Below are 10,286 nucleotides of genomic sequence, written 5' to 3'. Positions count from 1 at the left end.
GAGTGTTACTTTGTAATAGACCCTGATGATTTGATATTGATGGTTATATTAATACTGTAGCATTATTCATTATCATAAAAGGGCAGACTTGTGCATTCACCAGCCTACATGCAGCACAGTTAGTAGAAAGATGCACTGAGAGAAACCTGAATCATGCACCTCATGGATTTTATATCAGTCAACCTGGATGACATGGACTCCAGTCGCACTCTTCTTTGGTGACTTGGATTCAGACACTGGAATGAATGCCACTCTGCATGTGCCATCAAACATCAATGTGGGGAAATGAAGGTGGGAATAAAAATGTTTGTATTCATGTTGTGACATTGTCCACATTATCTACGATAGACTGAACAACACTTGAGTCTGTTGCTTCGTCCGTTGCTCCCCCACCCCCTTCACAACTCACACTGACTGACTCACCGCAGGAAATTACTTCACGATGCATCCAAATGTCACACGGTGCTTCATAATGTGGACACCAGTCAGTGTAGCAGAGCATGTAGCATACACTTAGTTCATTTACGTCATGAACATATTCATACTAAAACCAGTGTGACCTAAGAAAGAATTCTTAGTTGAATTATTTAATCAGGCAGCCTCAGAGACTGTTGAGAACAGGAGACATTTCCAATCAGCAAATAAATACACCACAACACACGACCTAATTAGAACAATTGCGTGAATCGTGAACAACATCAGAAAACCAATAATTAAAAAATCACCAGGGGGGATGTGGAACTGTAGTTGTCATGTGTAGAATAACAGAAGCCAGTTCTGCCAACATTGCAAACGTAGGGTCAATCTGAGGGGATGCAGTTACTGGCTGAGTATTGTAGTGACTAGTTTTAAATGAGAGCCTCCTCTAGATAATATACAATATAATATACACATAATGAAAGTGGTAATATATGGAAGAAACCACTGCAGAGAAAACACAAACATCTTTACCTCCATTTCTTTGATTCCTTTCCATCATCTCTTCATATCTTTCGGAGTGACACGATCAGATGGCGCTGGTATATTTCACAGAATTTCATCATATGTTGTTTCCCTGGATAATATCAGCTGAGGTTACAGGTCTGTTATGTTGTGTTCTTCTTTAATAACTCCTTCTCTCCTGTGTGTTTACGTACACTTCCATCATATTTTGTGTGTGTTTTTATAAGAACACGCTCATGTGTTGTTTCATACGTGCAGTCAGCAGAGATGTGATAGTCCCGGGGGGGGGGGGGGGGGGGGGGGGGGCAGGAAGCTGAAGTAGCAGCCAGAGCGGATTGCCGCCTCACACTCATCTGAACACACCATCGATCCTGGGAAATGAGCCGCTCGCCTCTCTGCTGCGCCCTCCATTATCACTTACATATATATTTCAAGTGCTCATTGTTTTTCTCAGCACTGAATGGTTCTGTTCCTGATGACTTGTACAGTTTGTCCACATGTAACATGGATTCCATAAAAGCGTTGGATTTTCTTTATTCTTCTCATTTAGGATCTGAATCTGAATCGGGGGTTTATTGCTAGGAGGTTTACGTGTGCAACATATTTGCTGTGGTATGTTTGTGCATAAACATAAATTTAAAAATAAAGAACAGTATAGAAATATTAAAAACACCAGAAAAAGATATGTACAACATGAACTTTAGATTTATTTGTTATTGGCCACAGAACCTTTAAATTTCATAATAAACTATAACTTAAGTGCTAAATTTACAGACTCTTAAAGTTTACAAGGTGTCTCACCTCCCTTTGGTCTTTGTATTTGTTGCGAACATTTAGTGTCACTGTCCCATCAGATGCATCATTCTTGTATCATCCAGAATCTCAAGAAGCTGCCAAAGACGATTAACAACATTTAGGACACGAGTCAGGTGTGGCTGCACCGAGGAGTCTTTCTATATGAACTGAAGAAGACGGATGGAGCACCAGAGAAGACTGACTCAGGGTGAAGCAAAGATCCACCTGCAAGTGCAGCTTAGTGTTCTTTTGTACAAAAACCTCCTCTTTCTTTGTGTGGATATCAGGGACTACACATAACCACCGACTTTAATTATGAATTGCATTCCTGACAGTTTACAGGGACACTAGCGAGAGGCTAAGACGTTCTAGGTGTCTTCCCTTCAATCACAGACATAATTTACAGTACAACCAAGAGTGGGAGAGTTGACACTGAAACTGTTGTAAGTTCGAATCACTGTGGGACAGCCACTATCGGAGATCTGAGGTTTTTGTTACCTCAGCTCATTTAAGTAAAATCTTGGGTGAACTTTAAATATCAAGTTTAACTGCAAACAACTAACCCGTTTGTTCAGAGACGTTCATGCATCCCCACACATCCTCCTGAATGAACATTTTGGATCAGGGGTTCTCAGGGTAAGAAGAAACTAAACCTGCTTGTATCATCAGAATTCTTGTCAAATTGAGTATTAAACAAGTAAACTAGATAAATGTTACATCGATGAATGCTGGATAAAATTAAACATGGCCATTGTTTATGGCCAATTTTAGAATGTGATATTAAACTACACAGTGGAAAACAAATGAAGATGTCACAAGGGTTCTTTAGTGTAATTTACCATTGACCAAGTGATACAAAAGCAGCCACATTAACAGCTCTCCATGCAGCATCCCTGACAAACTGTGTCTGTGGTGGAAAAAATTCACAAAGGTCAAACATCAGTCAACATTTACTGCCAAAAGCAACAATCAGAACAAATGATAACTTACACTGTACAACATAGTATCAACACACAAGCGTCTGTCCAACAAGAGAATCAAACGGTGTCTCTGAAGAATCTGGGTGGAATCCTGAAATTTGACACTGATATAAAATTTTAATGCTGGTAATGGAAAAAACCCCAAAAACATTTGTTTTTAAAATATTAATGACATGTAATTTAAGTTCCAAAACCAGCCATTATTTAAAAATGGATATCTGCCTTAGAAAATAACTGACAACATTCTGGTATCAGTTTAACAATTATGTGAAACCAATCAATGGCTCATCTTATTGACCGGAACCAAGATTTAAGAAATAAAGTCACAATGAGGACCATCATGTCGTCATGTTGACAGCGTACTGTCTGAAAGTCCCGTGTTCCACTTGTTTTACTGTATGTGTTGCACAGTGAGACCAGAGTGTCACATGCTCAAAGACACAAGGCTTCTGGAGGAAAGTTAATGTGGTAGGTTCTTCTCCGCTGCTGTAAATGACACATATCAAACAGATACATAGTATTTTAAATTATAAGCCTTCGGATAGTCTTTAGTAATCAGTCAAATGAACCATATTAATACCGCGAAGATGACTCCTCCATCAATGGCATGCGTCTGTGTGAGAGTTTACTGTTTTCACAAATATCAAATAGTGCTTGTTCTTAAAAAGTGCCCATTTGTGAGTTACATTCGGTATAATACTGATACTTTCTAGACAGAAGCCCAGTGGTGCACAGCTCACACACAGTAGGTATTGTGTTGACTCTCACCACACACACACACACACACACACACACACACACACACACACACACACACACACACACACACACACACACACACACACACACACACACACACACACACACACACACACACACACACACACACACACACACACAGGGGTGCACTCGTTCAAGTTTGACTCCTGTCAGAAGCTTCATGTAGGTTTGAGTCTTTGTCTACAGCGTTGAAACGCTGCTGAGCCCTGTGTCCATGATCTGACCCATCAAACATCCACGGACACTTCATCCCTGTGGTTCTTTGTTTCAAGCACAGACTCCCTGCACTGTAGCAGCACACAGATTCAAGATCCACACAAACAACAAGCTCTTCATCCGTCACCTGCTGGAAACCCAGTCAACAGCTTCTGCATCGAATGTGTAAACGGAGAATCAAGGGATTTCAACCCTGGAGGTCAAAAGTCCGGAGGCAGTGACTGGAGCAGCAGTAGGCCACAAAACTCACAGTCGTCCTGAAGAGGAAGGAAGTGAGGAAACAGAGTGAGAGAGGTTAGTGGGGAGGAATTTATTTGCGAATACAAAATACTATTCTCTTTTTTGGTGTGTTTGTTCGAACCTGCGGTGCACTCCTGCCAGGGCGGTGTCACGGAGGGGGAAGAGTTTGGGGTAGATGATGGTGAACATGGCTTGGCTGCAGCGGTGACAGTGACCCAGAGGGAACTGCAGCAGGTCCAGGAGGCTCTTTGGGAGGGTGATGGGAGGCAGCAGGTTCAGGTCTATAAAACAACAACACAGGAAATACGAAATACTTTTACTTGGTGAATATACTTTCAGAATTTGAATGCATATGTTTCTTTGTGGCTCTCTGCTTTACTTTCAAACAATTCAACATCAGTCAGTATGGTGAACACACAGGTAAACAGACGCTGTGTCCAGAATCAGCAGGTTTTCGTGATCGTCCTGCCATTACTGCTGTCGCCTAGCAACAGAACTGCAGTTTGAAACGACGAGAAAGTTTTAATGCCTTTTGTTTTCGTACCATCAGCGTTTCAGTTGAGCTGAAGTGTGATACTCAAACATCAACTTGCCGGCGCCATTACCTCAACGAAGAGCAATAAATCCCTGGATGGGTTGGCCCAAGAAGGATCCACCCGTTGAAGCCTTTGTTTCTCAGGTATGACAGGACGTATATGTTGGAAACATTTGAGGGACAGTCTTGTGTCACTGTAACACAATGGGTCTTCAAGCCCCTGGAAGATGTGGCCCCAGAATTGAGACACAGCGACAGTGTGCCTTTACACCTCACCTGTTGGCCGGTGGTGGTAGATGCGGTGCAGTGTCCTCATGGCGAGCTCCTCCAGGGGAACCACGTTATCAGTTTCTGAGCCAACCACCTTCACTTCAGCTGATAACCCGACCAGGGCTTGACTCAGCGCCTCACCCGGGACCTCTCGCAGGTCGCCCTCCAGCCCCTGCGATGACACTCCGCACCTGCACAGAAGCAACACACGGCTTTTCATATTTCTCTCTTTTCTATAATCTAGCTCCATAACTCAACCAATGCAAGCACACTGTTATCCAGGTTGGTTGTTACCCGCTGCAGCCGATGACCTTGTTATACAAGTATGAGGGGAGGCCTTTCAGGTCCACGTTATTGTCCACAAAAACAAACTGCAGCTCCCGCGATCTGCCCAGATCTGAAACACACATACAGCATATTCACATTTCCTTGGTCATTTCATCGTCATCACTATGGCAACGCACAGATAACAGGTTACACGGACCCAGCGGTAGAAAGGTCAGCCGGTTGGCAGCCATGGAGAGCTGGTTGAGGCGGTGGAGCCAGCAGAGCTGCCGGGGAACATGGCACAGCAGGTTGTGGTCGGCTGTCAGATTCTGTAGAGACAGACAGCGATGCAGACGATGTGGTAGAGACATCAGCTGATTCATGGATACGTCCAGAGTCTCCAGTTCGTGCAGATCACCGATCTCTGGAGACATCCGACAAACACAAGAGAGAGAGACTGAATCAACCTTTACAAATCTGATTTCTATATTTTTTTTAATCAATTAGAATATTGGTTACCCTTTATAATCTTCAATCATTGAAACCTGTTCACATTTATAACTTACTTACAGTGAGTGAGAGACAGTTGTGAACACATCTGAAAACTGGAATGTAATGAAACATTCACAGAACATCAAGGATAGAACTCACTTTATGAGTCTTTCAGATACATTTTTATTCTCACATTTTGCTTTTTTCCAATAAACAATCATAGATTGTCGACATGTGAACAATGTTTTCATTTGAATAAAAATCAAAAATTGTGATATGGCTTTTAAATGTGAGGTTGAACATCAACTGAGTTCATTTTTGCTCAAGAGTAAAATGCTACTAAACAGAATAATGTTGGATCTTTTAGTTATGACTGTTTCTGTTAATATTTGCATCACACACAGATTATATTATCAGCACCTTGTCCCTGAGGACAGTGACTTCATTTTATTTGAGTGTCGCTGCTGCCCTCTGCTGGCCGACAAGATACAACTCACCCACAGTTACAGTTGGAATTCTCAGAAATGTAAATGTCAGTGACCAGCTCGCAAACATGACTTTGGACCTGGCACAGCTAAAAGGTTAAATCGATTTGCTTGGGTTTAAACTGTGTGTTAGATAGAAATCTGCCATTTAGAGAGTTGTTTGGTGCAGCACACGTACACACTCTGTATGCTTTTATCTTATTCATCTGTTACATGCAGTTAATTTAGTCATATTCAGTTGACACTTCAAATGTGTCATGTTTTGGTCTTGATGCTTTTATTATATAAACTGACATTATTCATTTCTATAAGACTTTTTCTGAATATTTCTTCAGAACTCATTACTGATAAAAACAGAGTAAAAATGTAGTACAGACAACACCGGAAAAAAAACAGGGCGGACATCTGCTGGTTTTTACCTGGAGGAATGCATTTCAGCTGGTTATTGGACAGTCTCAGGTGCCGCAGGGACCTCAGTCGGCCAATCTCTGGACAGAGGAGCTGGAGGGCGTTATTGCTCAGATCCAAGGACTGCAGCCTGGCCAGGTTTCCAATAGCTGAGGATCAAACCACAGTCACATAAATTATGTCCAACTTCTTCTCCTGTCACACATGCAGATATAACCAGTCAAATATAATCATCAGGTTGGATTCCAGAAAGATGGATTTTCTAAAATGTCTCTAGTTTAAATATCTATTAAGTCATGTCAGTACAAATAAATCAGTGTCATCTGCTGTTTCAAGAAAACTAAGTGACAAAGAAAGATGATAGAAATAAGCGTAGACTCGGGTATGTGATTATGACGTCAGGGTGTACTTACCTTCAGGAATAATCATTATGTTGTTTGAGTGCAAATACCTTAAAGAGAAAAAAAATGTTACAATACAAACTGATTTTCATTTGTTTCACCATTTCTTTAACGTGGAAAGATCCCATTAAGATACAATATCTCTTATACGAGGGACTGTTGATTAGGATTGGCAGTGAATTAGACTCAGCTATTTGATATCTCATTGGTTAAAGTTCACTAATAGTGTGAGGCCTTTTATTATCATGTCTGTGAGCTGCTGGTGTCAACTGTATGTGTGTAATAACCAGCCTGTTACAATACATAATGTCAGCAGATGCAAATTACAAAGACTTCACATGTTTAGCAGTCGTTTACCAGTCAATAATAACAACACAACACAAAGGACGATTGTCGAGGGGACGTAGCAACACTTTGGAGTAAAATAACTAAATAATAAAAAAATATTTGTAGAAAAAACCCCATGTAGCCGAGCACTCACAGTTCAATTAGGTTTGGGAGCTTCTGAGCAAGATTGTCAGGCTGAATGGAAGAAAGAAAGGGAGAGAAAAAGCAGAAACACTCAGTGAATACAAGTTACTCCATTTCTGAACGTAAGTACATTTTTCACGTATCTGTACTTGACTTAAGTAGATGATTTCCAGACACTTTGCACTTTTACCTCACTGCATATATCAGCACTCTGTACTTTCAAGTGCACTGCATTTTAACAATGCAATATGTTTAAAACAACACCATCTCCTGCATTAAGGAATACGCTACACTTGACACTGCTTAAATTAAAGTATATTTAAAATAAAGCACTTACTTGCTTTACCTCAAGTAGAAAAGTTTATGAAGCACATTTTTGTCTATTTACTTGAGTACAGTTTTGCAGTACTCCTCCACCACTGCTGATGTCTGACACAGTAAAAGCATCATGTCCTGCTGTGTGCGTACCAGTGTAGTGAGCGAGTTCCTCTTCATGTACAGCCTCTCCAGAAACTGCAGGCCCTCGTCCTTCAGCAGCTCCACGGGGAAGATGTTCAGGTTCTTGTAGTTGAGGAACAGGTTCTTGTGGCGCTCCTGCTTGGCCATGAATATCGTCTCGTGGAGTTCATTTGCCATCTCTGAGGAGAGCTCTCCTCCCCGGTGGAGAAGACTGGGCTCTGCCTCCTTCGTCTATGTCATCGCTGAGAGGGGGAAACAGAGCAGGAGCGTCGTCACACAGCAGAGAGGACTGAACCCATCGTCGTGCTAAGCTCGCAGACCGTGTGGCTGCGGGAGATAACAGCTGATTCAGGAGCAGTCCTCTGGAGATCACTGAGGAAGCTGGAGTGAATGTGAGAAGCAGCCTGTGGCTAGCTTCTACAGTTAGCTGACATGTTCCATACCCATCACCGTTAGCATGCGAGCTAAGAGGCTGCTGTTAGCTGGTTGCTTCCAATAACAGGAAGGAAGTTATTCGCCTTACCTGTGCGGGAGTGTGTTGATGTCATCTGAACCCCACACACACTCGGGACCAGCTTATATTTAGACGTGTGCTCGTACAAACACATGAAGCTCGCGACGTCAAGGGTCGCACAGCAGCAACAACCTGTGACGTCACCCAGCTTCTCATTCGTCTCTTCTGAAGGACCCTGCAGCAAACGGCGCTATGCTGCCACCTGTTGGTAAAACGTTCAAATGCATCGTATTTATATAGAACGTGTAGTCACGTGCAGTTTCATCTTTATTCAGAGCAAAACAAACAATTAGAATATGAAATACGATGCTTGCTAATAGATGAAACCACCGGACATACTATATCAAGTTTTAATGTTTAGTCAATTATTTTAAATGTCATTTTTTCTTGTGATTTATGAAAATTGCAACACTTTTATTTCCCTCTTGTTATTGGTACTTGTTCTCTATACCTGTGTTTATGCATTTATCAGTCATGATAATGCAGTCATATTATTCAAAGATTACTTTTACATTTGAAATTTTAAGAACAGTTTAATGATACTACTGATAACTCTGAACCCTAGGACCCACATTTCACAGTCTTTGCACTACCATTGCCATTTGCACACTTACTGTATATCACACAGAAAAAACTTCTGCTGCTACTACAGACTGTGTTTGCACTATCACAACTCATTGTATATCACCATATTATATTATAATATATTATTACTTTGCTGCTACCTCATACATTTGCACTAAGAACTGTCATTTTTATTTATTGTCTACTTTAGTTAGGATATGTCTGTCTTCATTTGTTGTGCCTGTTCACTTTACTGTTACTTTTGTTAGAAAAGGTCTTGTCTTGTCTTCACCGTGGGATAGTTAGGAATGCAATTTCAATTCCTTTGTATGTCTGGTATATGTGAAGAAATTGACAATAAAGCTGACTTTGACTTTAATAAGAAAATGTGGATATCAAGATCATAGTGATGGAACCTCTTTATATACAGTCTATGGGTGGAACGTGATTAAGGTGGCAGCTGATGGTGGATCCTGATGGCGGCAGTGGATCATGATGATGGATTATAATGGAGGATCCTGATCGTGGACTATGATTACACCAAGACTGCTTGATATACTGTCTACTCAGGTACTCTACTGACAATAATTCCTCAGTTCATTTACATTTGAATTTAGATACCAAAATAGTTTATGTATTCATGTATACAAAATACCTTATGGTATGTGGTCTAACAGCTAGAAAGTTAATGCATAAACCTCTTATTTAGTTACTTAATTATGTTAAGTCGTTACTTGGAATAAGATCACTCTGCATCTTTCTAAACCTTTCTGTTGGAGATCCAGTTTTATATTTAGCTCTGCCACCATTGTGCTGTGCTGGTAATCACATTGACTCTTGTTTGGAAGTCACTTAGCAAAATTGCATTAGAAATTCTACACCTGCACACCTCGAGCATGCGGCTACTTCTCAAAATGGAATTTTAGATTGTGTAGCTTGTAAATTGTTTCAGCGACTTTGGGATGAGAAACGTTGGTTGCCTGTGATTCTTGAGCTGTTGAAGTACATACTGTATGTACTTGGCACAGCCGCTGAAAGTTTCTGCCCTGCTACCTAAATACATTGTACCAGATAAACTGAATATGGAGGATTGGATATTTTACCCTCACTAGCAATGGTTGAACTGTAGCAGCATTGGTGGGCAGATGACACACAGTTCCCACAATGACGAGCAGTGAAACAGTTTGCATACATTTTAATTCATCTTAAATCTCATGTAGAAAAAAAGAATCAGAGAAACAGACATTCTCTTCCTTCAGCCAATCATTTCCCCAGTACTCAGATTATATTGATAACAGGAAAAATTCTTACAACAGCATGTACAAAAGAAAAAAATCAAACTTTCGTCTAACAGATCATTGCAGTTGAAAAGAGCTGGAAGGCTATGAATAATTTACACACATCAAAATCTTGGTAACAAATTGGCCATCGATGTAACAAAAGAAAAAGAAAGAAGAGATTTGTTTG

The 10,286-nt window shown here is 40.9% G+C and overlaps 1 protein-coding gene across 2 annotated transcripts; it reads right to left on the bottom strand.

The window, feature by feature from the left end:
• Positions 1 to 2,669: 2,669 nt before the first annotated feature.
• Positions 2,670 to 8,422, bottom strand: lrrc28 (leucine rich repeat containing 28). 2 transcript variants are annotated; one of them, XM_020079799.2, is made up of 10 exons: positions 8,265 to 8,422; positions 7,751 to 7,983; positions 7,293 to 7,333; positions 6,824 to 6,861; positions 6,422 to 6,559; positions 5,243 to 5,449; positions 5,053 to 5,155; positions 4,765 to 4,949; positions 4,075 to 4,234; positions 2,670 to 3,970 (listed from the first exon to the last, which is right to left on the bottom strand). In XM_020079799.2, the coding sequence occupies exons 2-10, from the start codon at positions 7,916 to 7,918 to the stop codon at positions 3,901 to 3,903; spliced, it is 1,110 nt and encodes a 369-aa protein (XP_019935358.1). In that variant the 5' UTR covers positions 7,919 to 7,983; positions 8,265 to 8,422; the 3' UTR covers positions 2,670 to 3,900. The 2 variants fall into 2 exon arrangements, with proteins under 2 accessions (XP_019935358.1, XP_069395216.1); XM_069539115.1 differs by having other exon boundaries at positions 7,751 to 8,068; positions 8,265 to 8,407.
• Positions 8,423 to 10,286: the final 1,864 nt, after the last annotated feature.

This window comes from Paralichthys olivaceus, chromosome 1 (genome assembly GCF_024713975.1).
Source record: "Paralichthys olivaceus isolate ysfri-2021 chromosome 1, ASM2471397v2, whole genome shotgun sequence".
In the NCBI taxonomy this organism is placed as follows: domain Eukaryota; kingdom Metazoa; phylum Chordata; class Actinopteri; order Pleuronectiformes; family Paralichthyidae; genus Paralichthys; species Paralichthys olivaceus.
This window is presented reverse-complemented; position numbering and strand designations above follow the sequence as displayed.

Excerpts from the sequence above, each read along its gene's own strand:
- lrrc28 (XM_020079799.2), bottom strand. The coding sequence starts at position 7,918 with ATGGCAAATGAACTCCACGAGACGATATTCATGGCCAAGCAGGAGCGC. Across the intron at positions 7,334-7,750 it reads GGAACTCGCTCACTACACTG|CCTGACAATCTTGCTCAGAA; the intron begins GTACGCACACAG and ends TCTTCCATTCAG. Across the intron at positions 6,862-7,292 it reads CTCCCAAACCTAATTGAACT|GTATTTGCACTCAAACAACA; the intron begins GTGAGTGCTCGG and ends TTTCTCTTTAAG.